The 27,516-nt window shown below is 40.3% G+C and overlaps 2 protein-coding genes across 3 annotated transcripts in view; one reads left to right on the top strand and one right to left on the bottom strand.

The window, feature by feature from the left end:
• LOC127369576 (B-cell receptor CD22) overlaps nt 1–27,516 on the bottom strand; it is a 137,158-nt gene that overhangs the window by 102,586 nt on the left and 7,056 nt on the right. The window lies entirely within an intron of this gene.
• On the top strand, nt 12,774–25,958 carry LOC127369571 (myosin-6-like). Its single transcript, XM_051411063.1, has 39 exons — nt 12,774–12,790; nt 12,884–12,930; nt 13,265–13,476; nt 13,622–13,765; nt 13,858–14,014; nt 14,100–14,127; nt 14,230–14,335; nt 14,420–14,512; nt 14,601–14,664; nt 14,755–14,853; nt 14,950–15,053; nt 15,127–15,265; nt 15,358–15,476; nt 15,561–15,710; nt 15,790–15,960; nt 16,051–16,360; nt 16,470–16,549; nt 16,626–16,831; nt 17,477–17,600; nt 17,696–17,832; nt 17,910–18,165; nt 18,254–18,496; nt 19,280–19,456; nt 19,542–19,687; nt 19,777–19,867; nt 19,963–20,352; nt 21,345–21,471; nt 21,712–21,830; nt 21,917–22,113; nt 22,292–22,475; nt 23,629–23,794; nt 23,891–24,015; nt 24,105–24,413; nt 24,523–24,726; nt 24,829–25,125; nt 25,236–25,340; nt 25,429–25,524; nt 25,612–25,746; nt 25,842–25,958. Exons 3-39 carry the CDS (start codon nt 13,273–13,275, stop codon nt 25,860–25,862), a joined length of 5,823 nt encoding a protein of 1,940 aa, XP_051267023.1. The 5' UTR covers nt 12,774–12,790; nt 12,884–12,930; nt 13,265–13,272; the 3' UTR covers nt 25,863–25,958.

Genomic DNA, 27,516 nt, shown 5'->3' with positions numbered 1-27,516 from the left:
CTAGCCTGTAGCCAGCATGGGGCAATCTTGCTTTCACTGCCCTAACCTTTAAATCTAGAATATGATCAGGGATGTCTGAATACCCTTCTCTGACAGAGAGGTTATGCTCTTGCATTCGTCTGTAAAGGGCAGATCTTGAAATCCCATGGAGATTCGCAAGTGATGTCAGTGGTAACTCTGTACCAAGAAGATTCAGCAGCGTTTGTCTGTCTATGTTGAGGCAGGGTCACCCCACACTCCCACTCCATTCAACAACAGCCTATACATCTATTTGCTGGTTAGCTCCGTTAGCTCTGACACAGTTTTTCTTCGCTGCTCTTAGAACATCGGCAGCTGCTGTTTTAGAGGGGCGAAGAAGAATTGATCACCTGACACCTGTTAAAAGGAGCTAAAGTTAGCGCATCATGTCGGCGGTTTGGCAGTACTTTACAGTGGATGTTCCCACCAGTAAGACGGCGACATGCAACATATGCAAAGAAGCAACTTCGAGGGCTGGCACGAGTGTTGCAAATTTCAACACCAGCAACTTAATCAAACATTTGAAGACGCGATAATCAAATCACAGCAGTGGCGGACTGGCCATCGGGAGCACAGGGACATTTCCTGGTGGCCAGTCCGCCGAACTGGCCCGCTCCGCGATTGCCGATGGTTGGGACCAAAGGCTCGGTTCACCTGTAGTTCTACATGCTTGAAAACTGGAGCGAGATCGACAGCCCAAGAGGAAAGGTGGAGCAGAGAGGGAGAGGCTTAAAAAGCTAAAAGCACTGGCCACAGATGCAGCGAAGTGCTGTAAAATAACTGACACGTTTGTCAGTAAGGGAGCAGGTACATTAAACACTAGTGTTGACAGACGCACAACCATAGCCTATCCAGCACAACAAGCTTAATGAGGAGGTTAGTTCCACTTTGTGGAAGCTGATGGGGCTAAAACTGACTTAATAAAACAAATGTTTTAGGTTGTAACAAAGGATATTGCAAATTTCTTTCTGTGTGAAGTTTCCTTGTTTAATGTAACAGAGAATAAACCTACACATCTGTATCTTTATTTAATCTACTACTACACTATTAAATGTGCAGCCTGCACATTCAAAGTGTAGTAGTAAATGAAATAGAATAGAAATTATGTGATTTGAGTACAGGTTATTGCAGCACAACAGAAACATTTATTTTGTAGGGGAAAGAAACAGAAAAAGCTGTGTGTGGGCGCATGTGAAGCCTTTGCTTTATTATTTTACACTCCCAACCTAACTCAATCTTGGTGTTTTGCGTTAATCGGGTGGTGGTGGCCTGGGATGGTATCCAATTCCCGGCCTGAATTATTGTCCCAGTATCACAGTCATGCAGGCGTAGTATGATTTTTTCTTTTTTTTTAACACACTGGTATCGGTATCCGTAATCGGTATCGGCTGATACCCACAGCACGAGTATCGGAAAATCGGGAAAAAATGGTATCGGAACATCTCTAGTTTGAATAGTGCTTTTCAGCTATGTTGTAGAGCGGTGGCATCTCCTTAACCATGCTGATAAGCTCCTCCTCACGTGCTTCGGTCCACAGAGTCATGATCAAAAAAATCCAAAACAGAACTCCAATACAATCCAATACAACCCGAAATGATGCAATGACAGAGTGTAGTGCCATCCTCTGTGCCATCACTGTTTATCTAGTTTGTTTACCATCGTCACTTCCGGTTTTCTGGTGCACTCACTGATTCGCTAGTCAAGGGCCAATCAGATTGGTCATTGAGGCTGACGGCCACTGGCTGACTCCAACAGATAACAGCACGGGACACACCGAACCAACTCGAGTCACCGACCTCGCCTGACTGTCCGATACTGTCCGATAATTAGGTTGGTGTTTCCGGGCCTTAGGGGTTAAGGTATTTGCTCACCACTCCCCAATATCTTTATGCAAACATATCTGCGGGGAATGATGATGTCGGAGCCGAGACACCAAAATCTAAATATGCTGTACTATTGTAATAAACATTTCAAACGTCAGATGGCTAACTGAACTTCAATTTGCATTCCACCACTGCACCGCTTCTCTTTGGCCCTCTAACTCAGGTTCTTCAGCCATACAGATACAGTTCTGTTTCATCAAATGTATAATATCAAGACCAAAAGATATGTTACACTGTTTTAGAGATTGAAATGTGAGCCCCACCATGAGGCTGAGATTTTATTGTTCACAGTGAAATATATAATATCTCTGTGGGATGGATTTTTTATGGAATTAAATCAGCCTCAGCTGTTTTCTGTTTGCATTTAATTTAAAGAACAGTCACTATCCCAGCTGTGACTGGAAGTCCTGTTATTGTCTGTTGGTATTCATTTTACAGCAGCAACTTTGCTGTTTTGGTTCACTTTCGCAGCTCTTAACAACCTCATTTTTTCAAATGCAGCAGGAAGCGGTTTTCAGTAAAAACCTCTAAAAATCCACTGTTCACTACCTGCTCAGTAGACACATTTACAGTAGCGACTAGCTGCAGGGTCGACCACCGCTCATTGCTGTTTTCCTCCTTTAACCCTGGTATATCACCCAGTGGTAGAGCAGTTGTAAGGATTGCTCCACCACTACATGTCCCTACCATCCCCAGTAACTGTATACTTGTTTGATGGACCCCAATTCCTTTCCTTCCTCCTCAGCCATTGCCAAAAGCTGCCCTTTTTCTGCTTCCTCAGTGAGATCTTTAGTTGCTCTACGGCATTTCGCCCCAGTTACACCTACATATTGATGTAGCCATGGGGTTTGTGTGCTGATGAAGCCCTGATAGCCTACTACTACTGAGTAGATGATGGTGATCCAGCCTGCCCCTCCAGCTATTAATATTTGAGTAGATGCAGTAGAGCAGTTTTGGCAGCAGCAGAATATAGCACTGTGTCTGGCCAGAGTGATGTAGTGGTGATCTCTACAGGGAAGTGCAGCGTATGAGTGTGTGGATTGTAGAAAGCCCCCTTGGTGTCAGTCCAGGGTATGAGGACTGAAAAAAGTGAACTGTGGTTTAGCCCTTTTTCAATGTAATCATTGTGTAGTTACAGGGTATTCAGGCTGTGAGTAATTTATTATTTCATTTATTTATTCCTTGCTATAATTCCCTTTTACATATCTGTAGCTAGCCAGTAAGTATTTAATTGGTACCCCATATGAACAAAATATTTACACTGCAAAACATTGTTCAATACAAACTAAACTAAACAAAAAAAGTGTGACAGAAAATGACACCTTCTGATAATCTACATAGAGGAAGACTTATTCTCCCCTCTACCCAACTCACATTTTCAGATTCCATACACCTCTGTGCAGCACCAGTCTGACAGAGGTTACTGTTCATGTCAGCTGGCCCAGCCTGTCTTTGTCTGTAGACAAAGGACCACAGCAGGAGTGTAAGACAGCTGAGAATCTCAACACAGATAGGTATGTTCCACTCTGGTAGCAAAACTATGCCCTCAAGGTTAGAGTGGCACTCTAAACACAAGGTGTGGAGCTGTGAGTAAGTTGAGTTATGGGGAGTGCAGGGTGAAATGGTGTATAGGTTAGCACACTTTCTCCAGTCTTATAGGACCATATTATCACCCTGTAGCATCACCCATAAGCAACAAAAATAAAACTGAAAAAACAAACAAAAATATGCTAACATGGCTACAACGCACACAGTGGTCCACCACTTTGGATACCAAAATATCTCAACGAATATTGAAGTGACTGGCATGAAACTTGTGCAGAAAGCTACGTTTGCAGATAATGTAATAACATTCCTTGACGTTTCATCTAGCACTATCAAATCAAAATTTCAATTTGTCCAATACTTCTGTATGACTAAAAACATGTAAAACTAACAACATTCCCATCAGCCTCATCTGTACTTTCTGTTTTGTGCTGATTAGCAAACATTAGCGTGTTCACCAGCTAAACTATACTATACTATATATAACTATATACGACACTAGACCACTCCTTTAATCTGGAAATTCTGGAACCTGTCCATATACTGTACAAACTGAAACCACATAACACCTTGTATCTTTTCAGGAAATAGATCTACCTCCATCTTACCCTACAGCTGACAAACAGCTTACCTGTTCTGATTTTGACTGTGCAATCCCCATCCCCATCAACTCTACTGGTTTTCCCACCCTCATCTCTCTCTACCCATCTTTTTTGGGAATCAATGAGTATAGAGTGGAGCAGTAAAAGCCATTTCCACTGACAACCCCCGCAAGGTCCAGCCTGGAGCTCCCAACCATCCAACACCACCCATCTCTCCTCTCTTCTTTGCTGTTTCAACCAGTCAACATGTATGGTCCTCAGATTGTCTAATAAATCATTTAATCAATCAGACATGGTGTGGTCTTTCTTGCTGAAAGTCTATTTCAGGATTGTATCGTCAGTTATATTGTACCCATGAACATGAACTAACCGATTTTAACCAAAAATATTATGCCATTCACCCATCAATCAATCTTCAACTTTTAGCGACACAGAGTGAAAATTCATCCATTAGCTAGCAGCATGGCTTTCTGCTGAGCGGAGCATGGATGTATAAGCAGACCTCACCGATAACTGTACAAAAACACAGCGTTAGCACTTGTATAAAAGCACAACTTTATCAGTGATTTTGGTGAAACTGGATAATATTTTATGGAGAAAATATAAGACAGATATATAGACATAAATATGTGCGGTAGCAAATAGCACTCTGATTTCTGTTTCACTTATACTTTAAGAGGATGTCCGAAAACCGGTTGCTAACATGTAGTGGACCGACATATGAGGTGGCTGACACAAAGAATGCCAGCAGAACAAGACGATGTCAGAGGCCAACCTGTCATACAACAGCTGGGAATACTACACTACAGACAGGGAAAGCTACATGAAGGCTATTTAGACTACTCAAGGACCTGAGATGTGGAGCATCAAGTGTTGAAAGGGTCTTGTTATGCAATGCAGAGGTCTTTGAGGAGGAGATGTTATCTCCAACTATGTCTGTGACAAATTAGCACTTTGTAGACAGCTTTACACTTCAGATGGTACAGAAACACCTGGTTTGACCCCGGTGCTAACTGTAGCCACTTGAGAATTCATAGAATTTTAAGATTTAAAGAAGTTGATCTTGTACATGATGCTGTGAAAAATCTCCTTTCTGTTCCCTGTTTACCAGTCATTAAATTAATTGAAGATTATCGCATATGTTCCAGGGGTAGATTATGTTAGCTAACACTGTCAAAAGAGGGCAGTAGATTAAGTTTAGAAGAAGACCAAAACCCAAATTAAAAGCAGCAGTAACTCAAGACCGCTGACTTTAGAGTTGTTGACATGGATCAGTTTTATCTTGACCTTAGCTAAAAAATCCTGGGTTCAGTATTACAATTATAACATAAGAAAATCAACTAGAGACTAAACACTTTTCCCCTTTTTTAAATAACAAACAGACACAACCACAATGGCAAAGTCACTGCTGACAGGGACACATGACAGTGCTTTCTCTTAAGTAGAAGGAATCTCAAAACAATTTCACAGGGTTATCTTTGTCCTCAAGGGTAAATAGAAGGAAACAATGCCAGGCCAACAAGAAGGAGTGTGGAGTTACAGTATGAAGTAGCAGCTAGTGCCAATATATAGGGTGGCTGAACAACAGCTGCAACTGTAATTATGTTCACACTCAACTTTCACTGGTATATTTTCTCAGTGGCACAGAAAAGAGAAACAAACGACACACTAAAGGGGTGGAAAAGACCTGCCCCATCTAATAAAGCAAAGTCCTCAATTTAAGTGATATCAAAATAAGAAAATCTGATGTTTTCAAAGTGCTATTTCTTTTTTCTTTCTTTCTTTTTTTTTTTTTTTTTTACAAATAATTAGTTCAAGGTGCAGAATGCAAGCAGCTCAGGGTGAGAACAGAAGAAACACATTTTTAAATTGGACAGAACTGCCTGCTACCTTCTCTTAAGAGCAGACTGCATAGGATGCATCTAAGATGCAGTCTAGTTTTATAATAGCAGCTTTATATTTGGTATGTTCGGGAGTGTGTGACACACAGCCAGTAAGTGAGAGTGTGAGTCTAAGTTTGATATAATGTGTCAATGTGCCTTTGCAATCTGCCTCAGTGTGCCAAAGGCATTTGTAGTGGCTCTGTGAATGTCATGTGGTTATCTCCGAGCTCAAGGACAAAAGGAAGGAAACAATGTGCTATAAACAGTCTCCTCTCAGCCCACTGTGGTTCGCTTTCAAGACGGCAAGTTGGAAACCTTTTGTCTGTACATAGCTGAAACAAAAAGGACATCAGAATAAGGTCTTAAGTGATGCTTATTAGTAGATATACTGTATATTTTTTTCATTTACTTCTAATATTTAGTTATAATGTATATTTCTTGACAAGAATATTTTGTGAACATAAAATCGACATCTGGGAATTGATTTGATTACATTTAAAAAAGTTATGACCACAGATTGTGATTAAATGAGAACAGTAAGATGAGTGCTGAAATGAAGTGTAAGTGTAGCCCTATTATCCAGCAATGAGTAAATTAGTATTGCTCTTCCATAAATTCCAGTGACATAGTTAGCATAGCCTTGCAATGACTGGAATCAGGTGGAAATAATAGCTTGGCTCTATCCAAGGATAACAAAATTTGTCCACCAGCAATTTTAAACTATCAATAATTGAAATGTTATATATTGTTTAATCTATATAAGCTTACAAGTTTCTCCCTGTTTCTGGTCTGTATGCTAAGCTAAGGTAATTGTATATCTTATATACAATACAGTATAAGATTGATGTTGGTCTTCTCATGTCACTCCCAGCAAAAAGCACCAAAAAGGCTTATTTCCAAAAATGTCTATTCCTTCAAACCCTTTAACACCATTTAAACACAGGCTGTTGGTAAAATATTTCATTACTTATGGGATTTATCTTTATTCAAGAGCGTGGTCTTTTATTTTGAGAACACGACTTCCTTGACATTGATTTCACAAAAGCTGCTTGTGCTCAGATTTGCTGTGCTGTGCTCAAACGGTGTGCTTGCACTCAGATACATTTTTTGCCTGCACTTGCTAGTTTCCGATTTTATTGTGCAATGACCTAAATGAGCCTGTTAAAATCCCCTAACCCATGGGAATCAGAATCAGATTTATTGCCAGGTAGGTTTTTACACATATGAGGAGTTTGTCTTGGTGCAATGGTGCTTAAAATATACAATCACACAAAAATATATAAATCATACAAAAATATACAAATCACACAAAAATCACACAAGAATAAAGTACTTTTAAGAATATAAATAAATAAAGATAAGAAAGATAAGAAAAGATAAGAAGACAGGAGTGCATTAATGTAACGCATTTATATAGGGTGTGAAGGCAGCCTTGTTGCAGGCGCGTTGGTTTTACTTCTTAGAACGTCTCATACAGGCAATTAATCTTTAACTGAGAATGAGCTGTCGGTTCATGAAGCATAATGTTACACCTCTGGTTAATCAGAGCTGTGTGGATTTGCAGATTGGATGACAAAGTTGAAAACAGAAGGATAGATCTGCGTTATATTGCTGTTTGTTTATGCTATAAAACATCTGTATCCTAACTGCAATGCATTATTATAAACTATAATGAACCGATGTGGGTCACCTCTCTCACCAGGCGTACCCCAAACAGCGTATTCCAGCCTTTGGCGAGTTCTACCGGGTCCGTCCTCCCATGTCCACACACATGGACATGGGGGAGGACTAGGCACAAGGCATAGTGTGGCAAAGAGCACACCAATCTCGTGCCAATCTCCCTCCTTCTGGTTCTCCAGCAGAGTACCAGGGGTGAAGGATGGGTGACACAGAGCCCCAAAAGCAAGGATGGATACAGGGTTTGTGTTAGGCCCAGAGAGGCTACGAACCAGCCTTGAGCATGGAGAGCGTGCTGGTGATATCTTGTTAATTCAGAAACACAGAGACATTTTTTTAAGTTAATACAATATGTTTCCGAACCACAATTCAAATTGAGGTCCTCGACATTGGTGGTCAATGTTGGCCAGTGATCCGCATTGTTTTCTTATCAAGTGTGTGGAGGCCAGTGTGCTATAAGGCTACTTCAGTCAGACAACTCATGTTTGAAATGTTTATTACAGCAGTATAGCATATTTAGATTTTGGTGTCTAGGCTCCTACCTCATCATTACCCGCAGATATGTTTACATAGAGATATTGGGGAGTGATGAGCAAATACCTTAAAGCCCTAGCTGGAGCAGGTGGATGCTCAGCAGGTTTCAGTTGCAATTCAGTAAAAGGAGGAAATGCACTGATAAGTCTGGTGTCTTTGTTGTGCAATGTGACAAAGCCAACTTTCTAAGCTGACGTTTGTAACTTGAAGTTCTCCGACCCTCAGTCTTGCTGTCAGACATCAGTGCTGGAGTCAACTCCACAAAGGTAAGTTTTATCCTACTTTTCATTGGTGTCATCATGTTTATTTAGAGTTACACTCATTTGTCGGTGAGAATGAATGGGGAGTCATTGCCATTGTCCGAAACGTGAGACGGTGTCAATGTGCTCGGCATTAGACATGGCCTAAATGGGGACGAATTGGACCGAAACTGACAAAGCAGAACACGGTCAGATCGTAGCCCCAAATCCCACACGGGGACTCATTCCTGCAACAGGAGCCGACTGTTTGGAGATTTGAAGATCCTGGCAACTGGTGGTCCCTGGGGTCAGCCTGAATGTCAAAAAATGTCCCATTTTTCAGAGTAGGGCCCAGGTGCTCCCGGGCGTGACCTTGTTCTAGGCCGTGCCCACTAGATATGTTCCAAATCTGGGATCTCTGGGATATTTCTGTGGAAAGTTAGGGACTTTTGAAATTTGAAAAGATCACTGTCCCAAATGTCATTTTCCCAAAAGGGAACACCCTGGCGACCTTTTGAACTTTGGGCACCAATTTGGGCACCTTAGCATGCACCCAGGAACACCAAATTCAATTCAATTCAATTCAATTTTATTTGTATAGCGCCAATTTATAACAGAAGTTATCTCAGGACACTTTTCAAATAGAGTAGGTCTAGACCAAACTTAAAACATTAAACATTAAACATTAAACATTAAACATTAAAAATCAATGTCACTCAGACATTTGGGAAACTTTATGACATTTTGGTTGACAATTGGAATGACTTAGAATGGGACTTTGGCGTTCCCATTAGGGCAACGTCAAAAAATTCCCCATTTGTCAAAAACCCTCTTACTACGTGCAACGTGCCAGCAGGCCCAAACACATGATTTATAACTTATACAGTGGCAAACCATCCTGATTGGAGGTCCAAATGAGAAAAACAATTCAAGGCATCAGTTCTTTCCTGCAACACCAGGCAGGCCTCGAGCTGCTGAATGTGTTCGAACGACCTTAAGGAGGCACTTTGGACTTTGGCTGTGGGTCCAATTTAGAACAATTCTGACATTTGTCTGACAATTGGAAACACCAACCTCCCCATTCTAAGTGATGCCAAATGTCCGAAAATAAGGTATATTCCTAATATTGTGACAATTGGCATCACTTGGGTGGTCAGTGTTCCCAATTGTTCAAGGTCCTGCATGACAAACGTATCTGGTGGCCAAAAAAGAGAACTTTGAGGAAAGAGAGAGGGCTGAAACTTTGAAAAATCACAGCTCAGTCAGTTCGCTGTTAATTGGCCAGGGCTCCAGCCCGAGATTATTCCGGTTCGGATTTTTCGGGGCCTCGCCCAGGGCAGAGAGGTAATGTCAAAAGCCGGTCAAAGTTCCAGTTCCGAAGTCCCAGTCTTCACAGGGGTTCCATTCTTTCCTCTGGCTGCTGCAATTTCTGCCAATCTGAGAAGCCAAATCCTATCAGGTAATGACATCAACTTAGTTAAAATATTGCTGTGCTCAGTTGTGTCAGTGATGCTGAAAGATAGTGTCCCCAGACTTTTTGGGGTATTCAAAGATGTCATATGTGAAATGTATCCATCCTGTTTTACTGGAAAAAGAAGTTATGAAAGGCTTCATGATTGGTCCGTTCGATAAATCGCCTTTTACAATGACCTGCATTAACCCTATAGCTACCTTGTGTCCTCACAACGACAAAGCAAAAAGCATAAATAGTCCAATTTCTTTGCCACCCTTTTTCCTTGTTTTTTGCTACAATTTACGATTCCATCAAGTTTCTAAAGAAAGTGGGTAGAGGTACATGGCCAAGGCAGATGTCACAGATGCATTTAAAGTTACATTACACCCTTCACAGTGGTATCTGATCGGTGTTAAATGGAGACAAAAAATTTACTTCTCAGTCAGGCTCACCTTTGGATGTTGGATCAGCCCAAAAATATCTGATACCTTATCAGAGGCTCTTTGCTGGATTTCTTTGGAATAACTGCCTTTCGTGCTCCATCTCTTAGACAATTTTCTGTTAGTGGACTATCTTACTTTTTAAACACTTATTTAACCTCCTTTTGTGTTTTTCTGCATCTGCCTGTCAATATTTCAATCATATGCCTTTATATTTCACTGTTTTGAATCCTGTAAAATGCAGCCATCTTCCATAAAAGATCTTTTTGCAGTTATTCAGTTCCATCTGCGCTGTTTGGATCCATCCACCATCAGCCTGCTCGGAAACATGTCGGAAGTATCCTTGAGCAAGATACTGAACCCCAAATTGCTCCCGATGCCATGCATCGTTGTGTGAGTGTGTATGACTGTTAGTTTCTGTTCGATGGGTCTTGCACGTAGTGTAAAAGCGCTTTGAGTGGTCGGAAGACTAGAAAGGCGCTATACAAGTACAGGTCCATTTACCATTTGGAAATAAAATTTTCTTTTGTCAAAAGTGGTCCTGGCTGAAATTAAGCACATTGTTAGTTCAGGCAGGCCACGAAGTCAAGCTCAGCTCTCAATTCCAGCTACATCAGCTGATCGCAGCTGATCGTAAACATACATCATCTGATGGCTCAGCTGATTCCCTTAAAGCATCCAATTGGCAAATGTCATTCAGGGCACCTTATTTCAGCTGCTTTAGCCTGCCTACCTTTGCTGCTTCCTCTGCAAGACGCTTTACAACCCACCTCCACCCCAGTTCCTCCTTTTATGCTGTATCTCATTTAATCAATGTCATTTCTTTTCCCATTGATGTCCAGAAACTGAAGGCAAGCAGAAAATCAGGATGTCGTTTAGTTCGAATTAGTTTTCATGTGTTGAACCAGGTAGAGGAGCAGAAGAAGGACCTCATTGTGTGCATCCTTACTGTGTTGGAGAATGATGATAGTTAAGCTCTTGCAAGTGTTGTAAACGTCGCTGTTATTGTATAAGAAGAAATTGTTGCTTTAAACCTCCAGAGCTGAGGTATATGTTTGAAACCATTCAGAAATGTTTAATGGGACTTGAAACAAATCTGCAGTTCCAGTGTGCTTGGCCTTGTTGTAAATGATTTAATATGTATTGTGATAAAATAAAAAGTTTTGAATTTAGACGTTGCATCTGTAATCGTTAATACATATTACTAGAAGTAATAGAATTCAAAGTCTCTATAATGTGAAATTATAAGTGACATCAGATTAGAGTTGAGTTAGGAGAACATAGAATTAAAAGTTGAGCAAACTCCAAAGCTTAAAAGGTTTGGTTTAATTGCATAACTTGCCTTAAAATTTCTTTAAAAGTTCTCCCAACCTTTTCTTTTTTACAGTGCAGAATATAACCATCAACCACCTGCCATATCTGTCTACGTACTAATTTAAACAACAGTCCAGGGCCCATGCTGCATATAGGAAGACTCATGACGCTGCATCATAAGTGTTGACTGCAGAAGGACACCAGACAGCTGGGTATGACAGCCTCAGCAATGCCCTTGATGTGCTAAGGTATGCTACACCAGGTGCAGACAACCAACTGTCAAGACCTACAAGGTCATGGTGAAACACAAAGTGTGAAGTTGTTAAAGTCAAAGGGCTAGTGTGTTTCTTGAGCAGGTCTTCAGGTGGTCCACTCAATAAACACATGATTTAAGGATCTACTCTGTTAACACGGCAGCTATTACAAACATTGATCTGTTGTCATTACTAATGTGTACATGGGGGAGGTGATAAGTGTTTGCATGACCCAAATGTATTTATTTACAGTATGGTATGAAACCTTTGAAAGCAGGCAGCTGTCATACAATATCTTTTATTATAGATGGAGGAGGGTCAGTTGAGGTCCACCAGGACACAAACAAGGACCAAGAGAAGGAAGAAAAAAATTCACAAGTTTATCTTTGTCCTCTAGAATAATAGAAGACAGACAATACTATAGTGTGTAGACACCCAGACAGTGCCTATTGTAGTAGTGAGTCACTACTAGTGATTGACCAAGAGGTGCAGTGGTCTTTAGTTGAATAAAAATAAATATATTTGTCTAATCAGGCTCATATTTATAATATATTTATATTTATGTAATTAATATTATCACAAAAAAATTATTGAGAGGAAATTAGTTAGGAAGTGGTTTAATATAATGAAAATAGCACCAGGCATCTTGATATATCATCAATTATATTTGTATAATATACTGACTTTTCAGACACTTGAAAGACAATACAAAAATAGATGCTGATCCAAGACCAGTTCATAAGCTTCAATTCACTGGCCAATGGTTACATGAGAGTTATTGTTGTCCACTCCTTAATCTCCAAATACAGATCTTCCTTTTTTGATCAGTGTCCTTTGTTTTTTTTGCTCTTGCCTTATAGGGTGCCTGGGTGTCAAAGCTCAGCCTCCTGGATGTATATAAAGAGGGGTTCAAAAAGAGGAGTAACTCCAGGAACACAGCACCAACAGGTAAGTATGCATACATTTTAAATATGCTAATTATATCACACATTGACAATATTAATAATGAAAAACTCGATTAATGAAAAAAATTTTTTTTAGAGACCCACCTCACAAAATCTATCAAAGGGGAGAGGAAGACGAAACAGGTAAATAGCTCAATCCTCTTTGTTTTTCAAAATAAAATGAATATATTAAAATTAAAAGGGTCCATATTAATGCTGCTGGTAGTTTATGACCTCTGAATTAGTCATCAAACTGACTTTTTAAAATAAAAAACAAATAAAGACATTTGATATAAATTACTTACATAGTAAAATGTTGGTTATTATAGTTAAGGATTTCTAATGTAGATTTTTTTCCCCTATGTATTCAAATTGCATTAATCATAATCTTAGAATAAGTAACCATATAATTAAGTGCTACTTCAGGCACCATCAGGGCGCTTTCATATCATATAATTTCATGCTTTTTGGTTCATAGCTGTCAAGATGAGTGGCGACGCACTTATGGCAGAGTTTGGGGCTGCTGCTACCTTCCTGAGAAAGACAGACAAGGAGCGTCTGGAGGCCCAGACTCGCCCCTTTGACATAAAGAGGCAGTGTTTTGTACCGGACCCTGATGTGGAGTATGTTAAAGCCACAGTCACCAGTAGAGATGGCGACAAAGTCACCGTTGACACTGAGTTTGGAAAAGTAAGTATGTGACATACTGTATGTCAGATATTTACACTGACTAATGGAAGTGGGAAAGTAGTTGTGAAACAGCAGTCAAACTTATACCTTTGATGACTTTTACAACAGTTCAAATTGAGATATTCTTTGTGGTAAATCATTTCAGACTGTAACCCATAAGGAGGCTGATATCCACCCTCAGAACCCGCCAAAGTTTGATAAAATTGAGGACATGGCGATGTTCACCTTCCTGCACGAACCTGCTGTGCTGTTTAACCTCAAAGAGCGTTATGCAGCATGGATGATCTACGTGAGTAATGACCACATAAATACCGTTCTCTGTCCTGTATGACATCTTCAGCCCAATAAAAACAGACTTGTTTCATGTGTCTTTGTCCACAGACCTACTCAGGGCTGTTCTGTGTGACTGTCAACCCCTATAAGTGGCTGCCAGTGTATGATCAGTCCGTGGTTAACGCCTACAGAGGAAAGAAGAGGAGTGAAGCTCCTCCTCACATCTTCTCTATTTCTGACAATGCCTACCAGTACATGCTGGCAGGTGAGTTCACCTCTTTCTAATCTGACACCATCTAAACATTTAAATAAAAATGTCCTAATGCTGAACACTGTCATAAATCTTACAGACAGAGAAAACCAGTCTGTTCTGATCACGTAAGTAATTCATAAACATCCTATCTGAGTCCAATTTGAAGAGCAGAGTTTATGTTTTGTCTTCATGACATGTTCAGTTCACATGTTTGATTTCATTCACAGTGGAGAATCTGGAGCTGGAAAGACTGTGAACACTAAGAGAGTCATCCAGTACTTTGCCAGCATCGCAGCTGTTTCTGGCAAGAAGGATGCTGCTCAGGAGAAAAAGGTTGGTTTTAAATATTAGATTTTTTTATTTAATTATTTGATATAAATAAAAGATTATCTATATTGGCATCCATCAAACCCACAGGGCACCCTGGAGGATCAAATTATCCAGGCTAATCCTGCCCTAGAGGCCTTTGGAAATGCCAAGACCATCAGAAATGACAACTCCTCTAGATTTGTAAGAGTTCTATATCATTTCAAAGAGTACATGTGCAGATATGACGGTATTATGTTGGCAAAATCCAAACAACATTTTCTCATTACAGGGTAAATTCATTCGAATCCATTTTGGAGTGAGTGGCAAATTGTCCTCAGCTGATATTGAAACTTGTAAGTACACAATAAATACAAACTTTCATCAGGAAAGATTTCTCATAGATCAAGAATCAACCTTAATGCCAATATGTTATATGTTGTCAGATCTGCTGGAGAAATCTCGCGTCACCTATCAGCTCAAGGCTGAGAGAGACTATCACATCTTCTACCAGATTCTGTCCCAAAAGAAACCAGAACTGCTGGGTGAGTGCTGGATGAAACATGAAACAACACAACAAATATATCTGACCATAAAGAAATGTCACATAAACATAGACTACGTTTTTTTCTATTTGTCAGAAATGCTGCTCATCACCAACAACCCCTATGACTACGCCTTCATCTCCCAAGGAGAGACAACCGTAGCTTCAATCGATGATGCAGACGAGCTGATGGCTACTGATGTAAGTGAAACAGATTGCTTGTTAACTCCATACATACTTGACAATTAACTCAGATATAATTCCAATGTTTCAGGACGCTTTTGATGTTCTGGGCTTCACCCAAGAGGAGAAGAATGGCATTTATAAGCTGACTGGTGCTATTATGCATCATGGAAACATGAAATTCAAACAGAAGCAGAGAGAAGAGCAAGCAGAGCCTGATGGGACAGAGGGTAAAGCATCAGGACAATAAAGAATAAAAGTTTAACTACTGCCAATATGTGTATTTTTGACATACAATAATGTAAATGCTTTTACTGCACAGATGTGGACAAAGTTGCATATCTGATGGGCTTGAACTCTGCTGACCTCATCAAGGGCCTGTGTCACCCAAGAGTGAAAGTAGGCAACGAGTGGGTCACCAAAGGTCAGAATGTGCAACAAGTAAGTTGAACAGAGGCACTGTAGTGAAATCGATTGGGCCTTAATGATAGTTGAGAATGAGTTTTAATTTTAATCTTTATCTAGGTGTACTACTCAATTGGTGCACTGTCCAAGTCAGTGTACGAGAAAATGTTCTTGTGGATGGTGGTGAGAATCAACCAATCTCTAGACACCAAGCAACCACGCCAGCACTTCATTGGTGTGCTGGACATTGCTGGATTTGAGATCTTTGATGTGAGTATAAAAGGTTTTATGGGCATGTGACTAGAAAATCTACTTTTATTAACTTCTCTTCTTTGAATGCTCTTCCTAGTTCAACACCTTTGAGCAACTGTGCATCAACTATACTAATGAGAAGCTGCAGCAGTTCTTCAACCACCACATGTTTGTGCTGGAACAAGAAGAGTACAAGAAAGAGGGCATTGTGTGGGAGTTCATTGACTTTGGCATGGACCTGGCAGCCTGCATTGAACTCATTGAGAAGGTTAGTACAGAGTTACATTTGATTTCAAACATAAGCTATTCTTTGTGACTTGTTTACATTCAATTAATTTTAATCAATGCTTTCCTTCAGCCCATGGGCATCATGTCCATCCTTGAAGAGGAGTGCATGTTCCCCAAAGCCAGTGATGCAACATTTAAAGCCAAACTGTACGACAACCATCTGGGTAAAAGTCCCAACTTCCAGAAGCCCAGAGTTGTTAAGGGGAGACCAGAGGCTCATTTCTCCCTGGGTCACTATGCTGGTATTGTTGATTACAACATCGGTAACTGGCTTGTGAAGAACAAAGACCCACTGAATGAAACTGTGGTTGGACTGTATCAAAAGTCCAACTTGAAGTTACTGGGCGTCCTGTTTGCTGGGTATGCTGGTGCAGAGTCAGGTAAGGGATCTTTGACCACAACAGTTATTCATCATTATATTATCAAGGATAACACCAAAGAAGAAAATAACAATTAAACTTTTATACTTTATTTATAACTCCTACACAGCCCAGGATGCAGGAGGCAAGGGAGGAAAGGGAGCAAAGAAGAAAGGATCTTCCTTCCAGACTGTGTCTGCACTGCACAGGGTAAAATATGTCTAAAGTTTGGGTTATGTCCTAATTTTGTATGGAACTAGTTACTATTTATTGTCTCCATTTACAGGAGAACTTGAACAAACTGATGACCAATTTGAGATCAACCCACCCCCACTTTGTACGCTGCATCATCCCCAATGAGACCAAAACTCCGGGAGCGATGGAGAATCCTCTGGTCATGCACCAGCTGCGCTGTAATGGTGTGCTGGAGGGCATCAGAATCTGCAGGAAGGGATTCCCCAACAGGATCCAGTATGGAGACTTCAAACAAAGGCAATAGAGGATTATTTATTGTTCTTTCATTAATCATGGACACAGTTTTCAGTGATGTAACCTGGCGTCGGCATCATCGCCAGTCACTCTTCAAGCTAAGGAGACCAAAGTCTCACCCATCCTTAGACAAGTCTTCCTAGAGGATAGTCAATTCCAGCAGGACAACCTGCCTTTCTGTTTCAGACATCAGAACCATGTGTAGCCTGAGTGTGGTGTCTTTGATATCTGGGAACTTGAGCTGGCTCCCAAGGCAAACAAAGTTTCCAGTCCTAAGTAATGGCAAGAAGCCCACCTAATGATTTTGTGTGCTGCTGGTACTCCCCTTCCTTGACAAAGCCAGTTTCCTTCCTTGTTGGGTAGAGTTTCTTGCTGTTGATAATCCCTGTACAAGGGGCATCTGCTACAGTCCTCAGCACCTGTCCATGACACCACTGGAAGCTCCACCAGGGCCTTTGAACAACAATTCAGGATATCCTCCAAGGATGCCCTTTTTTGAGAATGTGGGCAGAAAAGGTTGGATGGACTCCTGAGGATTTTGTAAACCAACTATATCAGGAACTTGATCCAGAGTGGCTATGATATGTTGGTAATTAATTCCATAATTGTAATGATTTTATGATGATGAATGATGTTCTATCATTTCAGATATCGCATCCTGAATCCTAATGCTATCCCTGAGGGACAGTTCATTGACAACAAGAAAGCAGCAGAAAAACTTTTGGGCTCTTTGGATATTGATCATGAGCAGTATAAACTGGGACACACAAAGGTTTGTTCTGTCGCTACAATAATTACAAAGAGCAGGGTTCAATGTTGGAAACAATAACTTTGCTGGGGAGAGGTTATGAAAAACTTTAATTGCAGGTGTTCTTCAAAGCTGGTCTTCTGGGTGTTCTTGAAGAGATGAGAGATGATCGTCTCGCTCTTATCATCACTGGAATTCAAGCGAGAGCCAGAGGACTACTCGCCAGGATTGAGTTCCAGAAAATTGTTGAGCGCAGGTTGGTGTGTTACTTTTAACATTAACTGTAAAAAAGGTACAGAAACATTTATTCCAGCATACTGATGTTATCTACAGGGATGCCTTACTGGTGATCCAGTGGAATGTGCGTGCCTTCATGGGTGTTAAGAATTGGCCCTGGATGAAGATGTACTTCAAGATCAAGCCTCTGCTGAAATCAGCTGAGAATGAGAAGGAGATGGCAAATATGAAGGAAGAGTTCACAAAGCTGAAAGAGGCTTATGCTAAATCTGAGGCACGCAGGAAAGAGCTGGAGGAAAAAATGGTCACCCTTCTCCAAGAGAAGAATGACCTACAGCTTCAAGTCCAATCTGTAAGATCAGACATTAAATTTTCCTAAAACTTACAGCAATATACTTGGAGAAATTTGATTAATTTGTTATTAAATTTACTGTCTGCAGGAACAAGACAATCTTACAGATGCTGAGGAGCGCTGTGAGGGTCTGATCAAGAGTAAGATCCAGCTTGAGGCCAAATCCAAAGAGCTGACAGAGAGGCTGGAAGATGAAGAGGAGATGAATGCAGAGCTGACTGCCAAGAAGAGGAAGCTGGAGGATGAGTGTTCAGAACTCAAGAAGGACATTGATGATCTGGAGCTGACTCTGGCTAAAGTGGAAAAGGAAAAGCATGCCACAGAGAACAAGGTAAGGAAAGCAAATATAATCCATGTCCATATTTTTATGATAACAATCAGTTAGATTTCTGTATTCAGTTTAAAAAGTTTGTTCTTAGAGCTAAACCCATAGAGAATTACCATCTCACTCTGCAGTTCTCTTCAGCTCTAAGGAGCGTTTAAGCATCTGTCAGTTGATTTTATTTTTTATAGCCCACAAAGTCAATGTTTTGATTCATGCTCAAGTTAGCAACTAGCTGGAAAAGCTGAGAGTGAACATTGTACCAATATTCAGCAGGTGGAGCTTAACAAATGTTAATGCTGCTCTGTGTCTGCAACTGTATGCTAACTAAAAGGTAATATAGTATTTCAATTTTGTTTATTATGGATTAGAAAAACAGTCACATGTGTTAAAGATCCACTAGAAGGATCTATTGGCAGAAATGGAATATAATATTCATGTGTTTTCATTAGTGCCTCATCAGCTGAAAATAAGAATCGTATTTTTCTTACCTTAGATTGAGAATTTTTTTTTTAGGAGCGGGGTCCTCTTCTATGGAGTCTACCATGTTGTATTACCTAGGAGCTAAGGAACAGACAAACCAAACACTGGATCTAGATAGAACCTTTCGTGTTTTTTGTGTGGTTGCATCCACCATAGTTTTTCCTACATGCCAGAAAAGTTAAGTTGTACTCAGTTGCTTGCAATCTGCAACTTCCCCACTAGATGCCACTAAATCCTACACACTAGTTCTTTAATAAATAATTTTTTCTAAATACCAAACCTAACGACAGCGGTTCTCTGTTTTCTTAGGTTAAAAACCTGACTGAAGAGATGGCAGCTTTGGATGAAATCATTGCTAAGCTGACCAAAGAGAAGAAAGCTCTTCAGGAGGCTCATCAGCAAACACTGGATGACCTGCAGAGTGAGGAGGACAAAGTCAACACTCTGACCAAGGCCAAAGCCAAGCTGGAGCAGCAAGTTGATGATGTGAGTACAATGGTATTTTCGCCTGAATCTATTGTTCTGGAGACACAACTTATTGAGTAAATGTTCTGAATGTTTTGTCTATTAGCTTGAAGGATCACTGGAGCAAGAGAAGAAAGTGAGGATGGATCTGGAAAGAGCCAAGAGAAAATTGGAAGGGGACTTAAAGTTAACCCAAGAAAGTGTGATGGATCTGGAGAATGACAAACAGCAGCTGGAGGAAAAACTCAAAAAGTAAAACCAATCTTTTACAATCACAAACACGATGCCCGTTATTCTACAACAGATGATTACTAAGTTAACCATTTTGTCATTGAATGTAGGAAAGACTTTGAAATCAGCCAGCAGCTAAGTAAGATTGAGGATGAACAGGCCATGAGTGCTCAACTCCAGAAGAAACTGAAGGAGTTACAGGTAACTGCACAAACAGGTTTAATTTATTGTGTTATTATCTTTTCATTATGGGAATTTCTACTTAAAATTTGTAATTATCTGATGTACATATCAAGGCTCGTATTGAAGAGCTGGAGGAAGAGCTGGAAGCAGAGCGAGCGGCCAGAGCCAAGGTGGAGAAACAGAGGGCTGACTTGGCCAGAGAGCTGGAGGAGATCAGTGAGAGGCTGGAGGAGGCCGGAGGAGCCACTGCTGCCCAGATCGAGATGAACAAGAAGAGAGAGGCCGAGTTCCAGAAGATGCGCAGAGACCTTGAAGAGGCCACTCTGCAGCATGAAGCCACTGCTGCTACTCTGAGAAAGAAGAACGCAGACAGTGTGGCTGACCTGGGAGAGCAGATTGACAACCTGCAAAGAGTCAAACAGAAGCTGGAGAAAGAGAAGAGCGAGCTCAGACTGGAGCTGGATGATGTGGTCTCCAACATGGAGCAGATCATCAAAGTTAAAGTAAGACAAACAACTTTTTTTTTCATTTTTGTGAAATACACTGTATTCACTTTCTTGCCAAGAGTTAGATGAGAAAATTGCTGCCAACCACCCTTATGTCTTTATTATAATTAAGGATGCACCGATACTAATACCAGTATTGGGTATCGGCTCCAATACTATGCTCATAGAATTTAAAAGGTATCGCACCATATACCACTTTGTGGCAGTGTGACGTTACATTTCTTCCTGTTAGTTGAGCAGGCATGTAAAGGAAACGCAATGTTAGCAATTTGGAGATATTTTAGGCAACAACATTATCAACTTTAATTAGTTACAGCCAGAAAGAGGGAACATCTGATAAAAATAAAACATGTCTTGGAAGCCATTGTTAGACATTGGTTTTAGTATTAGTATTATATTAGTATTGGTTATCGCTAGAAAAGTGGTATTGGTGCATCCCTAATTGTACTGCTGGTTAGCTTAGTTTAAGATTTTGTTACCTTTGGGCAGAGCCAGCCAGCTGTTTTCTTTGTGCTAAGATAAGCCAACCTCACTGCCTATTTATGATACAGACATGAAGGAAGGAACAGTTTTTGGGAAATACTGAACTAAATTTGCTGTCTTACAGAGAGTTAGATGAGAAGATCAATACCACACTGTCTGTGTCTGTATTGAGCTAGAGTTGGCAACACCAAGGAGATGACAAGAATGCAGAAAGTCACTACCCTGCTGCTTCAGAAGCTATAAGTGATTTCCTCCTGTAAAAAACGTACAAGATAGACAGTTTTAATTAGTGTGTTTCAGAGGTGCTGGCTGGATTTTAACATAGGACCAGGCTTGTTGTTTCCAGTTTGTATTGTTTTCTTGTTTCCATTCTTTACACGAAGCTAAGCTAATCATCTGCTGGCTCCAGCTTGATAGTTGTTTTTCTCATGTATCTCTCAAAAGGTGCTTACGATATATACATTCTATTATATTAATCATATATTAATGAGAATAATTTTATTCAGGCCAACATGGAGAAAATGTGCCGCACGCTGGAGGATCAAATGAGTGAATACAAGACGAAAGCAGAGGAAGGCCAGCGTACCATCAATGACTTCACAATGCAAAAAGCAAAGCTTCAAACAGAAAATGGTAATCAGTTTAACATGGACTGGAGTTTTTTTTTTTATGATGGTGACACTGTATACCTGTCTGTTAGCAATGCCGTATAGAAGCTTAGGCAATGCACTCTCTGGCCCTACAATAACATTATGTTTAGAAAATTAAGAAAAGGGCATTTTTCTTTTACAATTCTAATATTACAAGGTGCAAACTAATATAGCTAAACACCTATTGCAGCTTGATATGGGGACTTACAAACCTTTATTTTAGGTGAGTTTGCCAGGCAGCTGGAGGAGAAGGACTCCTTGGTCTCCCAGCTGACCAGAGGGAAGCAGTCCTACACTCAGCAGATTGAAGACCTCAAGAGACAACTAGAAGAGGAAGTGAAGGTATATCAACCATTAATGCAGTTTCCAGACAGACATTACATTCATTTGACAGTCTACTTATCACAGCTTATACTATTACCATACAGGCCAAGAATGCACTTGCCCATGCAGTGCAGTCTTCACGCCATGACTGTGACTTGTTGAGGGAGCAATATGAGGAGGAGCAGGAGGCCAAAGCTGAGCTCCAACGCAGCATGTCCAAGGCAAACTCTGAGGTGGCTCAGTGGAGAACAAAGTACGAAACTGATGCCATCCAAAGGACAGAGGAGCTGGAAGAAGCAAAGTAAGGATTCAGTAAATTATAGAACAATGACGAATTGCCCTCTCTCTACACTTTCAAGTATTTATGTATATCATCACTGAAAAACAAGACCCACTTTGAGACGGTTGCTAACTTTTACCACAATATTCCAATTTTTATATGTAAAATAATGATTTGACATTTTTATTTTTGCTATTAGGAAAAAGCTAGCTCAACGCTTACAGGATGCAGAAGAAGCTGTTGAAGCTGCTAATGCTAAATGTTCCTCCCTGGAGAAAACCAAACACAGGCTTCAGGGTGAGATTGAAGATCTCATGGTGGATGTGGAGAGATCAAATGCTGCTGCTGCAGCTCTTGACAAGAAACAAAGAAACTTTGACAAGGTAATGACATATCAAATGGCAAGGACTCATTGCTTTGCAACTTTTGAATTTCTATTATTAGATTATAAGCCATTAGGCAAAACTTCCTACAGCAGATGTCTATCTGACAGTGCTGTAGCTAAATTTAAGGAGGAGATTCCATCAGTGTTTAATTCAATGCCATGTCTGAATATAACAAAGTCCTATAATAACTTTAATCCCTCCAAAATTGATAATCTTGTTGATAGTGCTGCAGGCCCACTACGATCAACATTAGACTCTATCGCTCCTATAAAAAGGAAAATATTAAAACATAGGAGACAACCACCAAATCCGCCAATTAAAGCAAAAAACAAGGAAGTCGGAAAGGAAATGGCGCTCTTCTAAATTATTAGAATATTGCTCAATTTGGCATGATAATCTTAAAATTTATAGAAAGGCCCTCCGTAATGCCAGAGGAGCCTATTACTCAGCACTAATAGAAGAAAATAAGAATAACCCTAGGTTCCTCTTCAGCACTGTAGCCAGGCTGACAGAGAGTCACAGCTCTATTGAGCCATATATCCCCATAAACTTAAAGGGGAACTTCGGCAGATTTTTACCCTAGTCTTGATCACTAGAGGTCACCGAGTACTGTTGATAGGAAAAAGAACGACCAGAATTGGTTCTAGAAAACTGGAGATCCTGCAGCTAATGGCCAGAGCTCCCTGTTAGTTATAATACACTTCTTGGGGGCATATCCTAAAGAGTGCCTTTTGCTCCTCTTAACAGACACAAAATGCAATTAAAATGTCTGTGCAACATGATCAGGGCCCTTACGTGACAACAACATGCCTTTTCAACTCATACGTTGTGCAGAAACCGTACAAAACAGTACTATCGCCTACCTGTTTTTCCACCGCTCGCTTAACTGAAAGCCCAGAATAATCGATCACGGAGATAATGCCTTCGCTATGAAAAAAAGTTGATAATAACAGTAATATCAGTGATAGACCTGCTCTATTTGTAAAGTGATTATGAATTGCTATACAAATAAAATTTAATTGAATTGAAAATTGAAATTGCATTATTACTCATTATTCATTGCTTTATGCATTGTTCTGTATGCATCAGTAGGGATTGGCTTTGAATTTTTCCAAAGTGTACAACATAATTTAATATACAATTTTACCAGGTCCTTGCTGAGTGGAAGCAGAAATATGAGGAGTCTCAGACTGAGCTGGAAAGTGCTCAGAAAGAGGCTAGATCTCTCAGCACTGAACTCTTCAAACTGAAGAACTCTTATGAAGAATCTCTGGATCATCTGGAGACCATGAAACGAGAAAATAAGAATCTCCAAGGTAGGAAGATATAATAAAACATTTGTCTTTTAATATACACTGAATATGGTTGTGTGGTTGGAAAAACAGTAAAATAGAGGAATATGCACAAAACAGAGGAAATTTCTGACCTGACTGAGCAACTTGGTGAGGGAGGAAAGAGCATCCACGAGCTGGAGAAGATCCGTAAACAGCTGGAGCAGGAGAAGGTTGAGATACAAACTGCTCTGGAGGAAGCTGAGGTGAAAGTTCATTCAAGTATATGTATTATTATAGCTTTCTTTTTATTCTAAAAGAAAATGCAAATTAATGAAAGAGACTCTTCGTACAGGGCTCTCTGGAGCATGAAGAGGGTAAGATTCTTCGATCTCAGCTTGAGTTAAACCAGGTGAAGGCTGACATCGAGCGAAAGCTGGCTGAGAAGGAGGAGGAGATGGAGCAGGCCAAGCGTAACAATCAGAGAGTTGTGGACACTCTGCAGACCTCTCTGGAGTCTGAGACTCGCAGCAGAAATGAGGCTCTCAGAGTGAAGAAGAAGATGGAGGGAGATCTCAATGAGATGGAGATCCAGCTGAGCCAGGCCAACAGGCAGGCAGCAGAGGCTCAGAAACAGCTCAAGGGAGTCCATACTCATCTGAAGGTACTATAGATGGTCATCATTGATGGAAGTATGTTTCTGCATTGTATTCTTCCTTCTTTTAATTATTAAAATAAAGATTTAAATATTTCCAAAACACCTTTCTGAACAGGACTCACAGCTGCAGCTGGATGATACTCTCCGTGCCAATGATGATCTGAAGGAGAACATTGCCATTGTCGAGAGACGTAACAACCTGCTGCAGGCTGAACTTGATGAGCTGAGGTCTGTGGTGGAGCAGACTGAAAGAGGTCGTAAACTTGCTGAGCAGGAACTGCTGGATGTCAGTGAGAGAGTTCAGCTGCTGCATTCTCAGGTATGTCCAAATCTGTAGTCACTATACAGTATAATAATGAGCCAATATGTCCTGGGTAATTTATGTTTCAACAAGTGTTCACTGTAAAACACTTTTCTGCAGAACACCAGCCTGCTGAACCAGAAGAAGAAGCTGGAGGGAGACACAGCTCAGCTTCAGAATGAAGTGGAGGAGGCAGTGCAGGAGTGCAGAAATGCTGAGGAGAAGGCGAAGAAGGCTGTGACTGATGCTGCCATGATGGCAGAAGAGCTAAAGAAGGAGCAGGACACCTGCGCTCACCTGGAGCGTATGAAGAAAAACATGGAACAAACCATCAAAGACCTGCAGCACCGTCTGGATGAAGCTGAGCAAATAGCCATGAAAGGTGGCAAGAAGCAGATCCAGAAGCTGGAGGCCAGGGTGAGAATTTTAAACTTTCACTGTATTGCCTTACAGTACTAGTGCACAATACAGGATTCTCTGGTTTTAACAAAGGTATAAAAGCTGCATCCATAACTGTTGGTTTCAAGGTGAGAGAGTTGGAAACTGAGGTGGATATGGAACAAAAGAGAAGCAGTGACTCAGTGAAAGGTATACGCAAGTATGAGAGGCGCATCAAAGAGCTCACCTACCAGGTATATGCTCCACACATAATGACTCTGATAAACATTAAGCAACCATAAAAAGTCATGCTTTAGCAAGTAATGTGTAATAATTTAACAGACGGACGAGGATAAAAAGAATCTGAGCCGTCTGCAGGACCTGGTGGATAAGCTGCAACTGAAAGTTAAATCCTATAAGCGAGCTACAGAGGAGGCTGTAAGTGAAAATACTATACCTTCATTTACTTAAACCTTTTCCATTTTTATGAATCAGCTCTGAATTTTCCATACTCATATTTTTTAGGAGGAACAGTCCAATGCAAATCTGGGAAAGTTGCGCAAGTTACAGCATGAGCTTGAGGAAGCAGAAGAGAGGGCCGACATTGCAGAGTCTCAGGTCAACAAGCTGAGAGCAAGGAGCCGTGACTCTGGTGCTAAGGTCAGTAATCATTCACAACATTGCATGCAATATACAATGAGTAATTTCTGTGATTCAGGAATAAAAAATCTATCTAATATTTCTTCTTTGTACAGAAAGCACATGACGAGGAGTGAATCCTTCTTCAACAATGTAGTTAAATTGTAGTATTTTAGTTTCTCTATTCCCCATGTAACATGAGTGGAATAAAGAATAAATGAGTTCTGATTGCACCACTTTTCTCATGTTCCTTGTATTTTAAAAAAATTAAAAGAAATCACCACACTACAAAAAAAAGTGGTAAGTAGAGGCCTGTACTGTGAGGTAGTATTAAGAAGTCACACCGGACCTCCCAATATCAGTATGCAAACCACAAAATGAAAACAGAGTGGCTTTTCATGTGAAGAGCAGAAAAGTTCAAGTTCCTTGTTCTTGTAAGACAATACCCCGCACTGCTGGACTGGCAGCTTGAGCTGCTGATGGCACAGCTGAGAATTAGCACCAACAACAACAATGTCATGCTTGAGTATTGGCACTGAGGCACTCTATAATCAAGCTATTGTCACAATTGCTCTTTCACGTGACCTAAACATACTGCAGAGTGGAATTTACATTCACAAATTTTACATTGTCAATAGAAAGAATATGTTGTCAATGACATAGAGCAGTGTAGTCAAACACTTTATACAGCAGTTGAGTCTACCATCTAGTGGTGATCTACACTCATTTACCACTAGATGTTGAACGAGCTCCAGTAACAAGAATGTGTTTTTCTCTATAATAATACAGAAAAGGAATATCAATAAAATCAAATCAATACTTGAAGGATTTGGTCTTGAGATGTCAGAGAAGTCAGTTTTACAGTGTAATTACAAAGTAATGCAGTGGAATAAGGCTGGAGTGAAGTTAACGGTAATATATTAACTTATTATATGTTAGACCTATATAACTGCTCTGTTTGACATAGGATTATCAAAAACCAACGATAAAATACAAAAACAACAACAACAATACTACTAGTAGTACTATTATTATTATTATTATTATTATTAATAATAATAATAATGATAATTATAATAATGGCAGGACCATGGCTGCTGGCACAACCACAATCTATGAGAACCTGCAAGATGAGAAAGCACAAAAACCCTGGGGAAGAAGTTAAATTAGTAACATGCATTCATGAACATGCTTATGCTTCCTCGCGTCTTCACCTGAAGGATCTTCATATATCCTCAGTCATTTATCAAGTGGCGTGGGCATGATGTAAAAAAGTGTTGTGGCATCACACAAAGAAGCAGTTTGTTTCTTTTTTTAATTTTTATTTGACTTTGTAATGGCAATTTTTAAGAACCTATACAACCCTTTGACCTGGTCATTGTAAAACCATACGCAACTGTTAAAGAGGATATTATATGCATACAACCTTTAGCCCTCTTTCTATCTACACTCTATGTCCAAGTAAACAGCGGGATGTTGAGACTTCACTAAGAAGCCAAGGACATGATCATCTCACCACACTATCTGTCTGTTTACTGTCCCAGAACTTAGGAATGTGTAACTGGGATAAAACCCTACTGCTTCTAATCGGGGCTCTTCGGACTTTCACATATGAGAGTGTGTGACGGTTGCGTTGAGACCATTCATGGATGACTTGAATAAAACCTTACAGAAAGACAAGATCATACTTTGCATACTTTATTAAGGAAATTGCCACCACACACTACAGTCGACATACACACATTCTTATGCAGGTCTGTGGTGTATTATTGTGCAGATATTAATAATAAT

Source organism: Dicentrarchus labrax, unplaced genomic scaffold (assembly GCF_905237075.1).
Source record: "Dicentrarchus labrax unplaced genomic scaffold, dlabrax2021, whole genome shotgun sequence".
Lineage (NCBI taxonomy): Eukaryota > Metazoa > Chordata > Actinopteri > Moronidae > Dicentrarchus > Dicentrarchus labrax.
This window is presented reverse-complemented; position numbering and strand designations above follow the sequence as displayed.